This window comes from Neoarius graeffei, chromosome 19 (assembly GCF_027579695.1).
Source record: "Neoarius graeffei isolate fNeoGra1 chromosome 19, fNeoGra1.pri, whole genome shotgun sequence".
NCBI lineage: Eukaryota > Metazoa > Chordata > Actinopteri > Siluriformes > Ariidae > Neoarius > Neoarius graeffei.
This window is the reverse complement of record NC_083587.1, coordinates 20,612,235-20,634,277: the sequence shown is the minus strand read 5'-3', so window position 1 is coordinate 20,634,277 and position 22,043 is coordinate 20,612,235. Positions and strand designations below refer to the sequence as shown.

At 43.3% G+C, this 22,043-nt stretch overlaps 1 protein-coding gene across 9 annotated transcripts in view; it reads left to right on the top strand.

The window, feature by feature from the left end:
- atp8a2 (ATPase phospholipid transporting 8A2) overlaps window positions 1-22,043 on the top strand; it is a 133,639-nt gene that overhangs the window by 90,990 nt on the left and 20,606 nt on the right. For 7 of the 9 annotated variants that reach the window (XM_060899835.1, XM_060899840.1, XM_060899836.1 and 4 more), the window contains 7 exons: window positions 5,209-5,381; window positions 9,096-9,279; window positions 11,469-11,579; window positions 13,165-13,239; window positions 14,049-14,171; window positions 15,659-15,737; window positions 16,228-16,289. In XM_060899835.1, the coding sequence (XP_060755818.1) occupies window positions 5,209-5,381; window positions 9,096-9,279; window positions 11,469-11,579; window positions 13,165-13,239; window positions 14,049-14,171; window positions 15,659-15,737; window positions 16,228-16,289 (807 nt within the window). The remainder of the gene's footprint in view (window positions 1-5,208; window positions 5,382-9,095; window positions 9,280-11,468; window positions 11,580-13,164; window positions 13,240-14,048; window positions 14,172-15,658; window positions 15,738-16,227; window positions 16,290-22,043) is intronic. The other 2 variants (XM_060899834.1, XM_060899837.1) reach the window with 2 other exon arrangements.

Sequence of the window (22,043 nt, the reverse complement as noted above, 5' to 3'; positions counted from 1 at the left end):
CTGTCTGACTGTGGATTGGTGGAGTCCAAACTCTTTAGAGATGGTTTTGTAACCTTTTCCAGCCTGATGAGCATCAACAACGCTTTTTCTGAGGTCCTCAGAAATCTCCTTTGTTCATGCCACGATACACTTCCACAAACATGTGTTGTGAAGCTCAGACTTTGATCGATCCCTGTTCTTTAAATAAAACAGGGTGACCACTCACACCTGATTGTCATCCCATTGATTGAAAACATCTGACTCTAATTTCACCTTCAAATTAACTGCTAATCTTAGAGGTTCACATACTTTTGCCACTCACAGATATGTAATATTGGATCATTTTCCTCAATAAATAAATGACCAAGTATAATATTTTTGTCTCATTTGTTTAACTGGGTTCTCTTTATCTACTTTTAGGACTTGTGTGAAAATCTGATGATGTTTTAGGTCATATTTATGCAGAAATATAGAAAATTCTAAAGGGTTCACAAACTTTCAAGCACCACTGTGTGTGTGTGTGTGTGTGTGTGTGTGTGTGTCTGTGTGTATATATATATATATATATATATATATATATGAGTGATTCCACGCTTATGGGTACTGAAGTGGGGACATGAACTTATTTTTAAAAATTCACCTAAAACCATTTCTTTTTTTTACCATCAGATCACAAAACATGTAATCTTTAATGAATGATATGTTAAAAGATAACTTTAATTTTCTGAGATGTAATAAAAACATATTTATATGCCAAAGTCAGAACGTAACAGAAGTGTTGTGGACATATATATTCTCAATTTTAACAATGTAGAATTACTTTTTGAAACATAGGAAGGTGATGTTTTAGCAAATATAATTAATAAACATGTGTAGTAGAATAAACATACACATTCTTTCAATAAGATTAACATGGTATATAGCTAGATTGTAATTAATTTGTAACAGACGCGAGATGGACAATCGTAACAGAAGTAATGGAACAGACATCATTTTGGAACTCATAGGCTTGACTTTGGCATATAAATATGTTTTTATTACATCTCAGAAAATTAAAGTTATCTTTTAACATATCATTCATTAAAGATTACACGTTTTGTGACCTGATGGTAAAAAAAGAAATGGTTTTAGGTGAATAAGTTCATGTCCCCATTTCAGTACCCATAAGCGTGGAATCACTCATATATATATATATATATATATATCACTGTTCAAAAGTCTTACACCTTTTTTTCATACAAACTTTTTTTTTAGATTTCTGTTTTATGATTTCTACATTATTGAGTTGGTACAGAAACATTTTGGAGTCCAAATGTTCATTTTCCAGCACAAAATTAAATGTTACAGGGAAAAAAGTTTGTATCTGAGCAGCATATTACATAAGAGACAACTTTTCAGATTAAAAAAGAAAACATAATGAAGGCTGCTGGGTTTTGGTGCAAATTTAAGAAGCGAGTGTGATAAAGTGTCCAGAAGAACTGTGGCTGGTTCTGTAAGACGCTCAGTAAAACCTACAGCTCATTTCCGCATAAAACTGCACTCACTGGACCTCAGACTACCTTTTTTTTTTCATCAAGCAAAGGGTCGTCTCACACCAAATACTGACTTAGTTTCATTTATGATGGCTTACTGGTGACTGTTTATAGGGGGGTTATTTATTTATTTATTTATTTATTTATTTATTTTAATATGTTGAAAGATTTAATTTAATTATTTTTAAGCCATTTTTGATCCGCAGTATTTTACATGTGCCGAAGACTTTTGCACAGGACTGTTTTTGTTTATTTATATATATATATATATATATATATATATATATATAATATATATGTGTGTGTGTGTGTGTGTGTGTAAAATATTAGGGTGGTCCTTATTTTGTGATCTCTTTAATTATCCATTCTCACCCCATCAATATGTTTCAGTAAATTAAATAAAATTAAGGGAATATATAAACATTTAGAGGTTGCTCAATGACCTTGAAATTTAAAATGATAGATTGATAGTCAGTCATTCGCAATGTATTCTTTTAATGGCAGTATTGACACTGTTTTGACTAAAAAAAAACATTTAAACGTCTCCATGACGACTACTGTCTGTCTGTCAGTGAAATAGATCAATACTAAAGCATTAGAAAAGATCTGATCTCAGTTGCACAGACAGTACTGTTATGCCGCTTTTCCACTACAAACGCGGCTGAGTCGGGCTGAGCCGTGCCGTGCTGAGTCGAGCTGAGTGGGGCTGTTGGAGTTGCATTTTGACTACAACCGCGCTGAACCGTGCTGGCTGGAAGTGGGTGGACACATTGGGTGGAGTTAGCGAAAGTGGGTGGACATCACGTGATGTCGTTAAGCGGCGCAAACAGTGACATCAGTGATCTTTTAAGCGGTAGTCTCACGACCCGGAGAGTAAACAATAAACATGGAAGACATGGAGTCGTTAGTGTTGCTGGTCTTGGTTCTGTGGCTTGTTGTCACCGACAACGCCAACAGATACTGGCAAGAGCGTATAGATGAGGCGAGGCGCATAAGGCTTAAGAAATTCTCGTAATTCTTCTTCTTCTGGGTTTACGGTGTTTACAGATCCCAGCGTGCTCGCGGGGCATGTGTGGGCATGTGAGGACACTCCTCCTCACCAATCAGTGCACAGGGGAGTGTCTGCTCACGCCCCCAGCCTCACTCAGCTCGGTTTGGCTCGCTTCAGCCCTACTCCAAAACCGTGCGAGTTTTGGGTGCTAAGCAGGGCTGAAGCGAGCTGAGTCGTGCTGTTTTGAGGTAGTCGAAACGCGAGCCGTGTTGGGCTGAAGTGAGCTGAAGCGAGCTGAAAAAGGGTAGTGGAAAAGGGCCATAAGTGTGTTCTTTCACCATCACAACATCTTAAAGAAGACCGTCCGGGCAAGTGTAGCAGCTACCATTGAATAAGCTTGTTTGAGGCTGATCCAGAATCGTAGGACGGCCGAGATGACGACAAGGCAGTATTCACGACTGTGCAAAATCTGAAGGTTGTTAATGACACAGCAGAACGAGGGGTGGCTCTGATCGAAGAATACAATGCACTGATTTACCACCAATGAAGAGTAAAAACAGTATTTGCTTCAAGTTGTCCAAGACCACTGAGAAAAATTCCTCAGTGTGAATAAAGTGACACTGATGCAGTGACTGAAAATCCTAGAAAACCTGGACTTTTTTTGTTCTGTTGCCTTGCCACTCCAGAAAACTCAATGACTTGTACATTATTCAAAATGTTTTGTTGTTTACCATAATTTTTTCCCAAGTATAATAAATAAACATTATTATTTATGACAAGCATTTATTCTTTACACCTGCACTGCAAACAGGACGATGTATTGATTTGACATGCTGTTGTCCAATATTTCAGAAGGCTTGAGCAACTTCTAATAATTATTCAAAATGTTCCAAATGTAGGCAGTTTTCTTTCATAACCAAACAAATCTGAAGGGTGAGAGTTTCAGAATTAATAATATGAAAGTTTACCCCATACAAGGCCCACCCTAAAATAAATATATATAGTGCTGCTTGAAAGTTTGTGAGCCCTTTAGAATTTTCTATATTTCTGCATAAATATGACCTAAAACATCATCAGATTTTCACACAAGTCCTAAAAGTAGATAAAGAGAACCCAGTTAAACAAATGAGACAAAAATATTATACTTGGCCATTTATTTATTGAGGAAAATGATCCAATATTACATATCTGTGAGTGGCAAAAGTATGTGAACCTTTGCTTTCAGTATCTGGTGTGACCCCCTTGTGCAGCAATAACTGCAACTAAACGTTTGCGGTAACTGTTGATCAGTCCTGCACACCGGCTTGGAGGAATTTTAGCCCGTTCCTCCGTACAGAACAGCTTCAACTCTGGGATGTTGGTGGGTTTCCTCACATGAACTGCTCGCTTCAGGTCCTTCCACAACATTTCCATTGGATTAAGGTCAGGACTTTGACTTGGCCATTCCAAAACATTAACTTTACTCTTCTTTAACCATTCTTTGGTAGAACGACTTGTGTGCTTAGGGTCATTGTCTTGCTGCATGACCCACCTTCTCTTGAGATTCGGTTCATGGACAGATGGCCTGACATTTTCCTTTAGAATTCACTGGTATAATCCAGAATTCATTGTTCCATCAATGACGGCAAGCTGTCCTGGCCCAGATGCAGCAAAACAGGCCCAAACCATGATACTACCACCACCATGTTTCACAGATGGGATAAGGTTCTTATGCTGGAATGCAGTGTTTTCCTTTCTCCAAACATAACACTTCTCATTTAAACCAAAAAGTTCTATTTTGGTCTTATCTGTCCACAAAACATTTTTCCAATAGCCTTCTGGCTTGTCCACGTGATCTTTAGCAAAATGCAGATGAGCAGTAATGTTCTTTTTGGAGAGCAGCGGCTTTCTCCTTGCAACCCTGCCATGCACACCATTGTTGTTCAGTGTTCTCCTGATGGTGGACTCATGAACATTAACCAATGTGAGAGAGGCCTTCAGTTGCTTAGAAGTTACCCTGGGGTCCTTTGTGATCTCACTGACTATTACACGCCTTGCTCTTGGAGTGATCTTTGTTGGTCGACCACTCCTGGGGAGGGTAACAATGGTCTTGAATTTCCTCCATTTGTACACAATCTGTCTGACTGTGGATTGGTGGAGTCCAAACTCTTTAGAGATGGTTTTATAACCTTTTCCAGCCTGATGAGCATCAACAACGCTTTTTCTGAGGTCCTCAGAAATCTCCTTTGTTTGTGCCATGATACACTTCCACAAGCATGTGTTGTGAAGCTCAGACTTTGATAGATCCCTGTTCTTTAAATAAAACAGCGTGCCCACTCACACCTGATTGCCATCCCATTGATTGAAAACATCTGACTCTAATTTCACCTTCAAATTAACTGCTAATCCTAGAGGTTCACATACTTTTGCCACTCACAAATATGTAATATTGGATAATTTTCCTCAATAAATAAAAGACCAAGTATAATATTTTTGTCTCATTTGTTTAACTGGGTTCTCTTTATCTACTTTTAGGACTTGTGTGAAAATCTGATGATGTTTTAGGTCATATTTATGCAGAAATATAGAAAATTCTAAAGGGTTCACAAACTTTCAAGCACCACTGTGTGTGTGTGTGTGTGTGTGTATATATATATATATATATATATATATATATATATATATATATACATTTTACATGCTGATGAATTTTTTTGTGTTCTGTAGGCGACACGGGCCACGCTGATCGCTCACTGTTCTTCTCTGGGTGACTCTCTGAGGAAGGAGAACGATTTAGCGCTCATCATCGATGGCCAGACTCTCAAGTATGCGCTGTCGTTTGAAGTGCGTCAGGCATTTCTTGACTTGGCTCTGTCCTGCAAGGCTGTCATCTGCTGCAGGTACACACACACCACACACTCATACATACATGCATATAAGGCATATTATGCAAGATTGGGTGATACACCGTAAATATGATACGACAAATAGTAATAAATATCGCTAACTCACGCACACTAGTACTCTGAATCACAGTCGTTTCATATTAGTGTTAAATTAACACTTCCTAAATACACAATTGACTCCTTCACAGTTAAATCAACTTTTTAGTGTCATTTCAAGTCTATATTTTAACACTTTTGCTTAACACTGGGAAATTAACTCTGAGAATTTTGCTATGTGGTATCCGACACACTGCAGTGGCTGAGCTGCATTACTGGAAGATTTGGTCATCACTTTGTTTGATTTCAGCTGTGAACTTTATGCCTTTTATATAGTTTCGCTGAGGTCACTAAATATACATCAGCTGGACCTTGAGCTCAGTCAGTAACTTGGCTCATCAGTCAGATTAGCATTTGTCAACATGTATGAGTATGAAGAGAATCTGAAACTCTTCCAAATATTTCAGAAACGCATATTCATTTTAGTTCGGTTTACGTTGCAAAAACATTTACACACAAACTGAGTACAAGATTGATCAATGAGACAGTTTTTTTTCTTTTTCTCTCTTATTGCTTACAAACAAAAAATGCTTTCAGACCAAACAGTTCTAGGGACTCATTGGAAGGAACTACGCCGAAAACAACACATCTTCAAGGACTTTTTTTTCTGTTTGCAGCCGCACCGCTCGTAAAATCGCTGAAGTGACGTAAGCCAGTCAATAGTTGCTATAGCAACGTCACTAGTTTGTTTTCATATGAATGTGCGTCTTGTCCACCAGTGTTCTTGTGTTACTGTGAAAGCAGCAAACATTAGGATTTAAACTTGTCACGTTTCAAGCCGTACGTTTCTATAGAAACGGATCGTTCCACTGCGCTGTAGAATGGGGGAGACCAGGGAAGGTTACATGCTGACAGTCAGTTATTTATTATATGTGATATAGAGTGAATTTGCGGTGAAAAATAGTTAGTGATTGCTTAAAATAAGTTTGTCTGACATGTTAGTGTGGATTATTATTTTATAACAGGTTTTCTTATGTGACTGACAGCTAAAAAAAACCCCAGATGAACACATTGTTTAAGATTTTTATATTTGACTTAGACACGTCGGGATCGTGTTGTATTTCCCCCGTTGAGTATACACACAATAAAGCCTGGACTTCACTCTCAGTCCATTTTTCCATGTGTCCCCCCCACTCCTATTTTTTAACGCTAATGTGAAGTGCGGTTGTTTACATGGCTAACGTTTTACACGGATTTTTAACAATGGTGGTTGCCGGTGCTGCACTGGCTCATGTGTTCGACCAATGAACGTACACTTGTGTCACTCAAGGTTCATTTTGTGCTGAGAGAGAGAACCTACCCTGACGTAGGAGCTAAAAAGTCCCTCAAAATGGTGTTCTGAGTACTACGATCATCATCAGCTCCTGCAATGTGGACACACAAAAAAAGCGGGAACTTTCTCCAGCAATTCTAAGAACTATGAAAATGTTCCTCTGGCCCGAATGCACCTAATGTAGAACCAGTACAATGCTGGAACCAGTAATCTGGTAACAATCTCCAGACTTTTTGTAAAGTTGGTGAAGAAAGATGCAGTAAAAATGCGGATTTATTCTGGGTAATAAAAGTGATTATCATGATATCACTAATTATGATTGTGTGTGTGTGTGTGTGTGTGTGTGTGTGTGTGTGTGTGTGTGTGTGAAAGTAAATGTTCCATCCCGCCTCAGGTAAGTAAATAAATAGCGCTAATGAAAGCTTGAAGTTTGGCATGAACAGCACAGAACTGTGCTGAGGGTAATATAATCCTCCGAGTTGTGTGCAAATGTCAACCTACTGACTCATTTACTGTGATTATCCCAGAACACACACACACACGCACTGTTTTTCTTTACAGTCAGCTAATAATAATCCCATGTTGTGGAATTTTATAGTCCTGGTGCACTTATGATGAAAAAATATGCCTCTGTATGTGTGTGTGTGTGTGTGTGTTCCGAGGGGGAATAATTGTGTAAATCCTATATCCGGAGTGTAGAGTCTCCCAGGCCTTACAAACCGGCTGAACCACCTTTCTCCCTCATTGACCCTCCCCTCCTGACTGTCCAAAAGCCTGTTGGGCTCATACACACACACACACACACACACACACACACACACACACACACACAGAGCAGAGGGAGAGAACTAAGGACTAAAGCGCCGCTGCATTGCTCTGTTTATGTAGAAACAACATCAGTAACCAGTAGCTAAAAAAAATTCACAACACTAAGATGAATATTTTTTTTTTAGAGGAGATGTGCCTGAGAGGGAGTAATGTACGAATTGGGAATGTGTGTGTGTGTGCGCAGTCCCAGTCCCTGAATTCACTCTGTTTACAAAGTCGCTTTCCGCTCCTTATTTTCTGCTCAATCCCACCATGAAGAACATCTTTCATCTTCCAGTGCCCCAGTAAGCCGTGTGTGTGTGTGAGAGAGAGAAGTTCAAAGAAGAGGAGATTTTCAGAGATTTGGGTTGTAGGTTTGTAAAGAGCTGCCGAGATTAACCAGATGCACGTACACACTTCTGTAGTACAAAGAAGAATCAGTGCAAATTGTTAAGTTTGTGTTTTCCACCGGGGTTTTCCTTGAGAGAGAGAAGAAACAGAAAAAAGGCCACCCACTAATGAGTCAGGCTAGAGGAAGTACCTATCTATATGCGTCATAGACTTCATACAGGTGTGTCAGTAAATGAGCCGAGGAGAAGATGTGAAGAGGAGAAATTGATGGACCAGCACGTCTGCGAGACACGAAGCAGAAAAACACAACAGCTCAGCCCTAAAGCAGCTGATCCTGAGCCTCATTATCCTCCCTAACCCAGTTAAGGAGTGCTTAAAGAAAATCAGAAGCATACACTGTCCTCCTTACCCCAAGACACGCTTCTGCTTCTTTAATTTAGCACTGAAGTCTAATGTCTCACAGAGAGTCGATCTCAACCAAAAACTTTTACATAATTACACGCCCAAATTTATTAAAACAGCATCATCGTTTCATTTTTAAACAAACTCCACGCACACATTTATGTTCATTATGAAACTATGTTATCTTCCCTAATCAGTGTTTTCTGCTTTTGGCTACAATTGCAAAGTGTTTATTCAGGAAAATCCAATCCTCATAATTAAAGTACAGTGCTGAGGTTCGAACACAAATGGGGGGAAAAAATATAACCTACTCCGAATTCAGAATGAGGCAGCAGATAAGAAAGACAGATAGCATCGGTCGTGCAAAGAAAATGGAAAGACAAAATCACAACTAGAGTAGAAATTTCACTGAATGTGGACAATGATGAGTAAAATATCAGGGGAGATGAGTCACATGTCTGAGCTGATTCGACTTCGTACTGAACCATGAAAAGAGTTGAATCAGACCCATCAGGAGGGACTGAAATGTCTGTAAAGAACATCAAGGGCTATGAAACTAAAACCCTTTCAAGCCCTGAAAAGAAAACACGAATTGGTGGACATTCTATACACAAAGTACACACTTAGTGATGACAGGTTAGATGTAAAAAATAAATTCAGCAGAACAAATTAATTTTATCCTGATTACACTGTAGATATGAAAATCTTCACTAACATGTATTATGCATGTAATCTGTGTGTGTGTGTGTGTGTGTGTGTGTGTGTGTGTGTGTGTGCAGGGTGTCTCCTCTGCAGAAATCAGAGATAGTGGACATGGTGAAAAAGCATGTGAAGGCGATTACGCTGGCCATCGGAGATGGAGCCAATGATGTGGGTATGATCCAGACGGCACATGTTGGAGTCGGCATCAGCGGGAACGAGGGCATGCAGGCCACCAACTCGTCAGATTACTCCATAGCACAGGTTTCTCTCTGTCTCTCTCCCTCTTTCAGACACACACACACACACACACATTAAAGTGCATATCACGGGTAAATTCAGGAGCAAGATCAATGTAATTCTCCTATTTTATATTAAACTTTGGTCAAATATCTGTCACAGTTTGCATTTTGTGCAATTGTTTTACCTTGTGCAATATCAGAAAAATTCAGTTGAAATCAAGCCATTTGAAGCGAATTGGTCCACCTATGAAAAAACTTGGCATTTGGATTTCCCGGCAAACATTGATTTTCGTGACGTCGCGTGCGGGACGCCTCCTTCTGAATCCTACGTCAGCGCTGGTTTGTTTATGAGAAAACGACCTGGTGGTTTTCTGCAAATTTCTTCAACGTTATCACGTAATTATTAAAATGGTTAACAGATGTATCATAGGAGGGTGTAGCAACACCAATCATGATGGGATTAGTACTCATCGTTTCCCAAAAGACCAGACAATGAGAGAGAAATGGGAGCGCTTGGTCTACACAGGCTGTGCACTGAAACCGTGCAAAGCTCTCGCAGCCTGCTGGCGCTTCCGCAGGTAACGTCACGAATCTGGCTCCAGACTCCCTTGGGATTTTTCCAGACGTGTTTTGGTTTTTTTTTGGTTTTTCTGCTGTAGACAGATGGCCTTGTGCAAAATTACCCTTCTGGATGAGTGTGTAAAGGGACATACTTTCATATAAAAAAAACCACGAAATTGGTCCGGGATATGCACTTTAACTACATAGCTTTACTGGTAGTGTTCAGACTTTGCATGATGTCATTCATACATTCAAATGATATTGCAAAGTATAACAGGGTTGAGTATAAAAGTATAACAGAGTTGAGTATAACAGTATATCAGTGCGGAGTGTAACAGTATAACAGGGTTGAGTATAATAGTATAACAGGGCTGAGTATAACAGTATAACAGTGCTGAGTATAACCGTATAATGGGGCTGAGTATATCAGTGCTGAACACAACAGTACATCAGGGCTGAGTGTACCAGTGCTGAGTATAACAGTATATCAGTGCTGAGTATAACAGTATAACAGGGCTGAGTACATCTGTGCTGAGTATAACAGTATAACAGGGCTGAGTATATCAGAACTGTGTATAACGGTATAACATGGTTGAGTATATCAGTGCTGAGTATAACAGTATAACAGGGTTGAGTATATCCATGCTGAGCGTAACAGTATATCAGTGTTGAATATATCAGTGTTGAGTATATCAGGATTGAGTATATCAGTGCTGAGTATATCAGGGTTGAGTATATAATTATTCGGTATAACAGGGCTGAGTATATAATTGTTGAATATAATAGTGTAACAGGGTTGAGTATATCAGTGCTGTGTATAACGGTACAACAGGGGTGAGTATACCAGCACTTTGTATAACAGTATAACGGGGTTGAGTATACCAGTGCTGAGTATACCGGTATAACATGGTTGAGTATATCAGTGTTGAGTATAACAGTATAACATGGTTGAGTATATCAGTGCTGATTACAACAGGGTTGAATATATCAGTGCTGAGTATAACAGTATAACAGGGTTGGGTATTTAAGTGATGAGTATAACAGTATAACAGGGTTGAGTATATCAGTGATGAGTATATCAGGATATCATGGTTGAATATACCAGTGCCGAGTATAACAGTATAACAGGGTTGAGTATATCTGTGCTGAGTATAACAGTATAACAGGGGTGAATATATCAGTACTGAGTATAACAGGGTTGAGTGTATAAATGCTGATTATAACAGTATAACAGGGTTGAGTATATCCGTGTTGAGTATAACAGTATAACAGGATCGAGTATATCCGTGTTGAGTATAACAGGGTTGAGTATATCCGTGCTGAGTATAACAGTATAACAGGGTTGAGTATATCAGTGCTGAATGTACTAGGGCCAAGTTTTGCTTCATCTGGCAAAAAGAATGCTTTGCAGCTTAACATTTTGCCTCGCGCACAGTTAAGGCACCACAGAAAATAACCACAGGTCACACACACACACACACACACACACACACACACACACACACACACACACACACACACACACACACACAGTCTCTCCAGATTCTTGCCTGCAGTATTGTATCAGGGTGCTTCTGTACTAATAGCTTGCATGTGTTCCTGTGGGTACAGAATCCGGAGATTCAGTCTCTCTCTCTCTCTCTCCCCCAGTTCTCATACCTTGAGAAGCTCCTGCTGGTCCATGGAGCCTGGAGCTACAACCGAGTCACTAAATGCATCCTGTACTGTTTTTACAAGAACGTGGTGTTGTACATCATAGAGGTGCGTTCAGTGGCCCATGCAGTGTGTGCTGGAACTGTTCATACTGTTTCACTTCATACAGGACTAAAAGTATATAAATTCAGACATTTCCTTGGTTACACAAAATGCAGATGTTCCTTCCATAAGAAAACAATAAAATATAGACAGAATCATGAAACTCAGGTGATTCAAATGATTTCTTTAATGCGTTTAATGTAAAAGGTTTTACAGGATGGCTCTATGGATATAATTATGTTCACAAAGTACTGTTCATCACCTGGCTGGGGAAATAAAAATAGCTTGGGAGCAAAATATAAATTCTATAAAAATTTCAGGTTATAAACTGCGCCAGAGTGTGAGACATTTCCAATTAAATTCTGTCTGTTCACAGAAAACGAACGTTTCATGTCAGTGAACGCTCAGCAAAGCAAAATAACACAAAAATCACCACACCACAAAACAGAGTGGGGTTTCCTGCCCACGTCTGATTGCTGTTTTCTATATAGTGAAATTTCACTCAGCCTCAGCTTGAGTGTGTGTGTGTGTGTGTGTGTGTGTGTGTGTGTGTGTGTGTGTGTGTGTGTGTGTGTGTGTGTGTGTGTGTGTGTGTGCGCGCCTTTGGAATGTGTTCAATTTAACCATCTGGAGTTTGATCAACTTTTGAAAGCATCATCACCTTACCTCATCTAAGTCACTGTCTTATATAACACACACACACACACACACACACACACACACACACACACACACAGGTATAACCATACACCCTTGTGTATATTAAGTGAGACATTTTGCAGCTGTTTGTAGAAGTAGTTGACAGTGATAGATGAAGCATCAGCTCTGGTCTCTGCTTTCTGTCACACCACACACACACACACACACACACACACACACACACACACACACACAGTTAGTCTCTGACCCTCATTCAAGTCAGCCCGGGTTCATCCCTAGCAAGGACACTATCATCAGAGAGAGAGAGAGAGAGTGCGTGCGTGCGTGCGTGTGTGTGTGCGTGCGTGCGTGTGTGTGTGTGTGTGTGTGTGTGTGTGAGAGAGAGTATGAATGACAGGGTTGCCCCTTTGTCTAGTGGTGTTTGTCAGCTGTTCTTGCGTTTAAAGATGCCAGCAGGTGCTGCAACATGACTCCCCTGACTCTTGTGTGTGTGTGTGTGTGTGTGTGTGTGTGTGTGTGTTGTTGTGAGGCTGTTGGTGGGAGTGCATGACTGTGCACGTTAATAGAAACACTATGTTAAGGTATGCTGCTGTGTGTGTGTGTGTGTGTGTGTGTGTGTGTTTGTGCATTGTGGTGTGAGCACATCATTTGTGTGAGTGTGTGGGGAGATTTGTGGGGAGGTTAATGTAGGGTTATTAGCGAGGATTACCTGCTAGCAAGGATGAGCTTTCAGGGTCAAAGTTCATTGACTGCCTTTATCTTCATTGCCAAAGCACAGTGTGTGTGTGTGTGTGTGTGTGTGTGTGTGTGTGTGTGTGTGTGTGTGTGTGAGCTGTCAAAGAGTTTTGATGTTATCTCCACAAATACTTTTACTCTCTCTCTCTCTCTCTTTTCTGTATTCTGTCTTTCCACACCTCTTTCCCTCCTCCAGCTTTGGTTTGCATTTGTAAATGGCTTCTCGGGGCAGATTCTGTTTGAGCGCTGGTGCATCGGACTCTACAACGTGGTAAGCCTGTTGCTCGCATCCTGTAAACGTTTTACAATACAAATCCGGATCCACTGGCTAGTACAGCGTGGTATGGACACTGTTCCCGCTTCTGAACTATTTGCACCCTGGTTGAATAAAGCTGATGTTTCAGTGCAAGACAACTGGTTTCAGTTCATCCACCTCACTGTGAGCAAACTTCCAATCAGAACTCGTAGCCACTACATCTTTTGTCCATTCATCTTCTGTCTGTGATTTGGTTTTAATAGCACAAGGCTGCTCTGGTCGCTGCACAGAGCTGCAGCTTGATTTCTGAGTCCACTGCTTGCGACTTTTACATAAATCTAATTTTGCTAAACGGGTGTATTAAAAGTATAGAGTCTTCCAAAGACAGGATTTCTAAAGTAGTACAACAAAAACTGACCTGGTAACGGTAGTATAATTTATTCTGTGTCATTGTGTTATTCATTCATTTGCATTGCTGTTAGCAAACCTCAAATGTTCGTTAACTTCTTTAAATCAAATATTTGCACAGTGGATTGAGTGGATTGTTGGTCGCGTTTCAAAATCACATCGTCATGTCATGTTGGAAATAATGATCTATACCACACCACACAGGCTCTCAGTGTTTATGTGATTTTGCATTTGCTCATTTCTTTGTAGATATGTAGTGTGTATATATATATATATATATATATATATATATATATATATATATATATATATATATATATATATATAAAACTCTATAAATGTACACAATGGATTGGTTTTAGTTTTTGTTTAAATACACAAACATAAACTGCCAAAACTGTGTGTGTGTGTTCCAGATTTTCACAGCTCTCCCTCCCTTCACACTGGGGATTTTCGATCGTCCTTGTAGCCAGCAGAACATGCTCCGCTTCCCACAGCTGTACCGTATCACACAAAATGCAGACGGCTTTAACACCAAGGTAACACACACACACACATCCCAGCACCATATCCTAGGGGTGGGTAATGCGAGCTAAAATTGTAATTCAAATTCAGTTAGACAAGTTACTCCAAGTTTACTGGACTGCCCACTAAAATTTATGATAAACAAACAAAATTATGACTCACCCTGAACAACTTGTTTTAATCTTTATAATTAATGTTATCTTCAGCACCATCCAAGATTTATTTTATAATGAAATTGAGGGATTTTTTGTTTGTTTGTTTGGTCTGTTTTACCCACACTGCCATTCAGATACCTCCTGACAGCAGTGCATTGTGATTTAGCCCTCCTTCACATGTCTACCTCTTGAGTGATGCAGCGGCGCTTTTGTCTTTTAGTCTGCCCAGCTCTCTCATCTCACATCAGATATTTCAATATAAATCATCTTTAATGTGTTTCAGGGTGGCTTTTTCTTAAACAGCTGTATTTGGTGTGTGGATCTGAGAGACGCTCTGCTGCTCAGGTTTAACCCACTGCAGCTGAATACGAGGCCTGATTTATAATCGGTGCCATTTCTATTGCTGTTGAAGCAACGCACAGTGTCAAAAGAACATTTGCATAAAAGTAAATAGTGAGCAATGAAAAGGAAATAAAAACCAGCCTTAACACAACGTAATTGCGTGATGGCTTTATCTGTGACGTTTTTAGAGTTAGTCGCGTAATGTCCATTACCTCCATTATCTGTAGCCGCTTTATCCTGTCCTACAGGGTCGCAGGCAAGCTGGAGCCTATCCCAGCTGACTACGGGCGAAAGGCGGGGTACACCCTGGACAAGTCGCCAGGTCATCACAGGGCTGACACATAGACACAGACAACCATTCACACTCACATTCACACCTACGCTCAATTTAGAGTCGCCAGTTAACCTAACCTGCATGTCTTTGGACTGTGGGGGAAACCGGCGCACCCGGAGGAAACCTGCCACGCGGACACGGGGAGAACATGCAAACTCCGCACACAAAGGCCCTCGCCGGCCACGGGGCTCGAACCCGGACCTTCTTGCTGTGAGGCAACAGCGCTAACCACTACACCACCGTGCCGCCTGGGTTTGGTTTATAATGATTAAAAAAAAAAGACTGTATAATTAATATTTCAACCAAGCGAATGATGTGGAGGATCCAGAGCTCTTCAGCTGCAGTAGGTGTTAATAGTGATGTTGACTCAGTGATTGATAATGTCTGTTCACAGCTCTCTGTAAACTCTAGCATGGGGGCTACACAGGTAGCGTAGCGATTAAGATAAGATTCAGAGAGGTAGAATAAGGAAGTTATTCATTTAAAGTAGAAGGCTTGGGTGTGTGTGTGTGTGTGTGTGTGTTAGGGGTAATCTGGAGGACACTGAGCTGGTTGTGTAAGTGTAGAGAAGCTGTTTGTGTGGCCACTGTGTTTTTTGGCAGTGTGCTGTCTCACTTGGCGCTCTCTCTCTCTCTCTCTCTCTCTCTCTCTCTCTCTCTTTCTCTCTCAGGTGTTTTGGGGTCACTGTATAAATGCTCTTATCCATTCTATCATTCTCTTCTGGTTTCCGCTGAAAGTACTGGAACATGGTAAATAGCCCGTTCATCCCTACACACACACACACACACACACACACACACACACACACACACACACACAGTGGAGCTGTCAGAACATATTTCACTGTCCCAGGATCTAACATAAATCTACTGAAACATGAGTTTCCTGAACATTTCGTCAAAATGGCTTGGAATAAATGCCTGTCATTTATCACATGATTTATTTACACATACTTTTAAAATTATATGTCACATTTCTAATTATATATGAAAATTCGACAAAGTTGCGCTTTCTCTGTGGATGAATTTCACATGGACGTTTAACGTAAATATAGTGCACAACTCATGTTCTGTAATTGTAATGCTATTATGTCCCCACAAACAGCCAGATGTTTGGTCCCCACTAAGATACAAAAACACACACATCATGAGCTCAGTGTGTCAACTTTTAAGTGTGTAAGTAGCTGACCCTTCCCCCCCCATCACTCCTTTGTGTGTGTGTGTGTGTGTGTGTGTGTAGACACTCCTTTCGACAACGGCAACAGCGTTGACTACCTGTTTGTGGGAAACATTGTGTACACGGTGAGAATCAGCCAATCACATCACAGCCTAAATATGAATTGACATTGTATATTTTGGGTCACGTAATTTTTTTAAAATTTGCTCAGGCGAATCAGGTTAAACTAAAGCGTGTATAATGGGACACGTGAAGACATCCTCTGTTGATGCACAAACCTTAAATCCCCTCCCTTCATACAGTATGTGTATGTTACAGATACTTTATTCGAGCGTGTTTGGAGCACCGTCTTCTGATGTCGTCATTCTCTCAGCTTTAAAGCCAAAGTTAACACACTTGTCTTCCTCGTGTGGAATGTGGAATGCGCACTGGCAGTCAAAAAGCGCTGTTCATTTTATTCTTGAACATGTATCTTATATCAAGGCTTTCTTTGAAGTTAAATGAATGTCTATTGATAAAATAATAAAATACATCTTGCTAAAGTAGCTCGCTCTGCGCATTGAGTTTGAAATTATATTCTGAGGACATAATCAAGTTGCTAGCGAACTACAAAGTCGGACACTCTGTAATTGTAAAAATATTTGCGAAGTGATGGGTTCAGGTTGAGAAATAAAGCAGCACACTATTGCTCAAGTAACCAATCAGCAGTTTGTGTCAATGCTAGGCATGTAACGATATATTACGATACAAATTTATGACCGTTCGAATCAATGAAATAAAAAATGAACGGTGATAGTTGTCAAGCTGAGTAATCACTTTGTTTTTCCTTGCTGTAATTGCATTGTTTAGACAGCAGAGGGCACAATAATGTACAATATCAGGAAAACACATGACTTCACTGTGAGCAGAAGTAACACAGCTCTAATGCTGCGAAAAGACAAAAAGAACAGATCTGAAACGAAAGAGCTGTTGTGTGATTGTGTACGAATAGATTTAACAAGAAATCAGAGCTCTCTTTATACACACTGCTGAAAGACAAAGAAAACCAAAGCAAATGCAGGCAGAACAAATGTTTATAAAAGTTTATTATGAAAAGGCCAATTTGTTATTAACTTTTTTCATTTTTAATAAAATTCATATTTTAGTTAACAGGCTATTATATTTTACCCCAACCTTTACAAATGTGGGTAGATAATTATTGTTGGTTATTAATAAAATGAAATAATTTTTTTTATTTAAGAAAAGGAATATTTAAGTTGATCGAGAATAGGAAAATAAAACCTGCACTTTTTGGGTAATAAAATTCTTCATTTACTTTTTTCGAAAACATCATGAGAAAATCAAATCATGAATCCTATATGGTGAATTGAATCAAATTGTGAATTGGGTGAATCGTTACGTGCCTCGTCAATGTTGATCCTGAGTTCACTTCCAAAATGCTCCATAAATGTGCGGGGTGGTCTGCTCATCATCCCACCGTGTTCGTCGGCATACAGTAAATAAGGAATAAAACACTTGGTGTCATGCTGTTATCGGAAAATAATCAACAGCCGGATGATGTCATAAGTCATTGTAGAAAGTCCCTTAGGTGTGGGTGGAGCACAGAGGACGGCAGGACAGAGATTCAGGTGATTATAAGGCTTTATTGCCACACTTTTCAGTCTAACAATAACTACTGCAGAGAAACACACACACACACACTCTGTGTTCTCGTCCGGGGAAGAGCGTCCCCTCTGCTCTCCCTCTGTCTCCTTAAATAGGGCGCGGTTACTGGGAAGACACACAAACACAGGTTAATTACCGTCAGGTGTAGTGATTCTGCTACTCACCTTCCCTGGCTCCGCCCTCCTGTCACAGACCGGTGCTTGACCACGCCCCCGCTGCCACATACCCCCACCGCCCGACTCAGGCCGGGCGGCTGTCCGGCCCGCAGCCAACTCCCCCCCCCCCCCCTTGGCGGGAGAGGAAGTCCGCCACGACCATCTGTGCCCCTGGCCTGTGGACCACCTTGAAATTGAAGGGTTGGAGTGCCAGATACCAACGGGTGATCCGCGCGTTGGCATCTTTCATGCGGTGGAGCCACTGGAGGGGCGCATGGTCCGAACAGAGGGTGAAAGGGCGCCCCAGCAGGTAGTAACGGAGGGCGAGGACCACCCACTTGATTGCTAGACATTCTTTTTCAATAGTGCTGTAGCGCCCCTCACGCACCGACAGCTTCCTGCTAATGTACAGGATGGGGCAGTCCTCCCCCTCCACCTCCTGGGACAACACCGCCCCCAGCCCTCTGTCCGACGCGTCGGTCTGTAACACAAAAGGGAGAGAAAAGTCAGGGGAGTGTAATAGTGGCCCCCCACACAGTGCAGCTTTTACCTCAGAGAAAGCCCGCTGGCACTGCTCCGTCCACTGGACCGGATCTGGTGCCCCCTTTTTAGTGAGGTCAGTCAGCGGGCTGGTGACGTCCGAATAATTAGGTATAAACCTACGATAGTAGCCAGCCAGCCCCAGGAACTGTCTCACCCCTTTTTTGGTCTTGGGCCTCGGGCAGGCCGCAATCGCTGCTGTCTTATTAATTTGGGGACGCACCTGCCCGTTGCCCAAGTGGAAGCCCAGATACCGTACTTTCACCCGCCCAATCGCACACTTCTTCGGGTTGGCAGTGAGACCCACCCGCCTCAGTGACCTAAGGACGGCCCTCAGGTGTTGCAAGTGCCGCTGCCAGTCGTTACTATAAACGATTATATCGTCCAGATATGCGGCCGCGTAGGTGGCGTGGGGCCGGAAGGACCCTGTCCATCAGCCGCTGAAACGTAGCAGGCGCCCCAAACAGCCCAAAAGGAAGTGTGACGAATTGGTGTAAGCCGAACGGAGTGGAAAAGGCCGTTTTTTCCCGGGATAGTGGAGTCAAGGGGATCTGCCAATATCCCTTTGTCAAATCCAGTGTCGATTAAAAGCGAGCCGTGCCTAGTCGATCGAGCAGCTCGTCAATACGAGGCATTGGGTACGCGTCGAATTTAGACACCGCGTTGACTTTTCTATAGTCCACACAGAACCGGACCGACCCGTCGGCCTTGGGGACCAAGACCACTGGGCTGCTCCAGTCACTGTGGGACTCCTCGACGATGCCCATTTCAAGCATGGTCTGAAGTTCTTCCCGAACCACCTTTTTTTTGTGTTCGGGTAGCCTGTAAGGGCGGCTACGCACTACCACCCCCGGGGGCGTCTCTATGTGGTGCTCTATGAGGTTAGTGCGACCGGGCAGGGGCGAGAACACATCCAAAAACTCGGCCTGCAACAGGGCGACCTCCGTGAGTTGGGTCGGGGAGAGGTGGTCTCCACAGGGGACCGGAGAGGTACGTGATGCCAATGTCCCTTTTTGAACCTCCGGCCCCAGCTCCGCCTTCTCCGGAACTACCGACACCAACACCACGGGGACCTCCTCGTTCCAGAGTTTAAGCAGATTGAGGTGGTAAATCTGTAGCGCCCCACCCCTGTCCGTTCGCCTCACCTCATAGTCGACGTCCCCGACCCGCCGTGTAACCTCAAAGGGTCCTTGCCACTTAGCGATCAATTTGGAACTCGACGTGGGCAACAGTACGAGTACCTTATCTCCCGGAGTGAACTCTCTAAGGCGCGTACCCTTGTTGTACAGGCGGGCTTGCCGTTCCTGGGCCTGCCGCAAATTCTCCTGAGTCAGGTGGGTGAGAGTGTGGAGTTTTGCGCACAGGTCCATAACATATTGGATTTTGTTTTTGCTTTGTGAAGGTCCCTCCTCCCAATTTTCCCACAGCACGTCTAGGATGCCGCGCGGCTTACGCCCATATAACAATTCGAACGGGGAGAACCCCGTGGAGGCTTGGGGGACCTCTCGCACTGAGAACAGCAAGGGCTCGAGCCACTTATCCCAATTATGTGCGTCCTCACTTACGAATTGTTTAATAATATTCTTGAGGGTGCGGTTGAACCATTCTACTAAACCGTCCGTTTGTGGGTGATACACACTGGTGCGGATCGGCTTAATCCCCAATAACCCATACAGTTCGCGCAGTGTCCGTGACATAAATGTAGTGCCTTGATCAGTCAGAATCTCTTTCGGGATTCCAACTCGGGAGATGACGCGGAAGAGTGCCTCCGCAATACTGCGTGCGGAGAGATATTGCGCAGAGGCACTGCTTCCGGGTATCGCGTTGCATAGTCCACCAGGACTAATATAAAGCGGTACCCTCGTGCTGACCGATCTAATGGCCCGACGAGATCCATCCCAATTCTTTCGAACGGGGTCTCGATTAGAGGTAGAGGGCGCAAAGGCACTTTTGGAATGGCCGCTGGATTTACTAATTGGCATTCGCGGCACGCCGTACACCACCTACGGACATCGCCGCGAATCCCCGGCCAATAGAATCGGGCCATTATTCGGGCTCGTGTCTTATCCTGCCCTAGGTGTCCAGCCATGGGATTAAAGTGAGCCGCCTGGAATACCAATTCCCGGCGGCTCTTTGGAATTAAAAGCTGTGTGACTCGCTCTTTTGTCTGAGTGTCCTGCGTCACTCGGTATAATCTATCCTTCATAATAGAGAAATAGGGGAAGGACGGGGTGGCGTTCGGCTGGAGCGTTTGACCATCGATTACTCTCACTTGGTCAAACGCATGCCGCAGAGTCTCGTCTCGCGATTGTTCTAATTGGAAATCCACGAGGGATTCCCCAACAGAAAGAGGAGGAGCCGGCGGCTCCTCACTCTGTCGCGGAGATGACGTAGACGGCTCTGCGACAGCAGCTCCAGCCAAAGTGACACCGGGACCTCCCCCTGTCAAATGGCAGGACCCACTCTTTACTAGGCGGGTCATTAACCCCCGAAATCCCGGCCAATCAGTCCCCAAAATTAAAGAGTGGGTAAGGCGAGGATTAACCGCTGCCTTCACTATAGATTTTTCCCCTCTGAAAAATATGTGGACTGACACCAAAGGGTAGCTGTGAACATCCCCGTGCACACAAAACACCTTCACCCCCTGTGCTCCCCCCAATGCCTCGTCTTGCACCAGGCTTTGGCGGATCGAGGTCTGATTGCAACCAGAATCCACCAACGCCTGATATGTAGCCCCTTGGACACTCACCGGTATGCGATACACCCCGGCCCGATCGAGGGCGGCCTCTGGCGCATCGGGGATCCGTACCACCGTGCCCACCTCCATTGCTGTGCACTGTTGTTGCAGGTGGCCCGGCTCCCCGCAGCGCCAGCAAACCAGCTCGGGCTTTCCCTCTGCACCGGTGCTCTGGGGCTCACCCACCTGAGGGGGGGGAGAGACAGACACAGAAGGGAGAAACGGGAGGGCACCACGGGTGCGGCGGGCCGGCTGGGGTGGAGCCGGCCCCCGTCTCCGTGGTGGGGGAATGGGGCGAGGACGGGACACAGAAGGGAGGGGAGAAAGAGAGAGAGAAGAGGAGAGAAGAGAAGACGTCGTCGGCTGTCCTGCCGCCGGAACAGCTGCCAAATGATCCTCCGCCAGTCCGACTGCCTGATCCAGCGACGCCGGGCGGTGGCACTGGACCCACTCCACGGTTCCTGCTGGTAAGCGGGTGATGAACTGTTCCAGCACCACCTGATCGACGATTCCCTCGGCGTCGCGATCGTCGGCCCTCAGCCACCGCCAGCAGGCGTCCCAGAGTTGCTGGCTGAACGCGAACGGCCGGCCGACTTCCTCCAATCGCAGCGCGCGGAAGCACTGGCGCTGTTGTTCTGGTGTGCGCCCCATGCGCTGGAGGACAGCCCAGCGGAGGTCCACGTAGGCCAGCCGGTGGTCGGCGGGGAGCTGTAGCGCGGCCAGCTGTGCCTCTCCCATCAGGAGGGGGAGGAGGCGCGCCACGCGCTGCTCCATCGGCCACC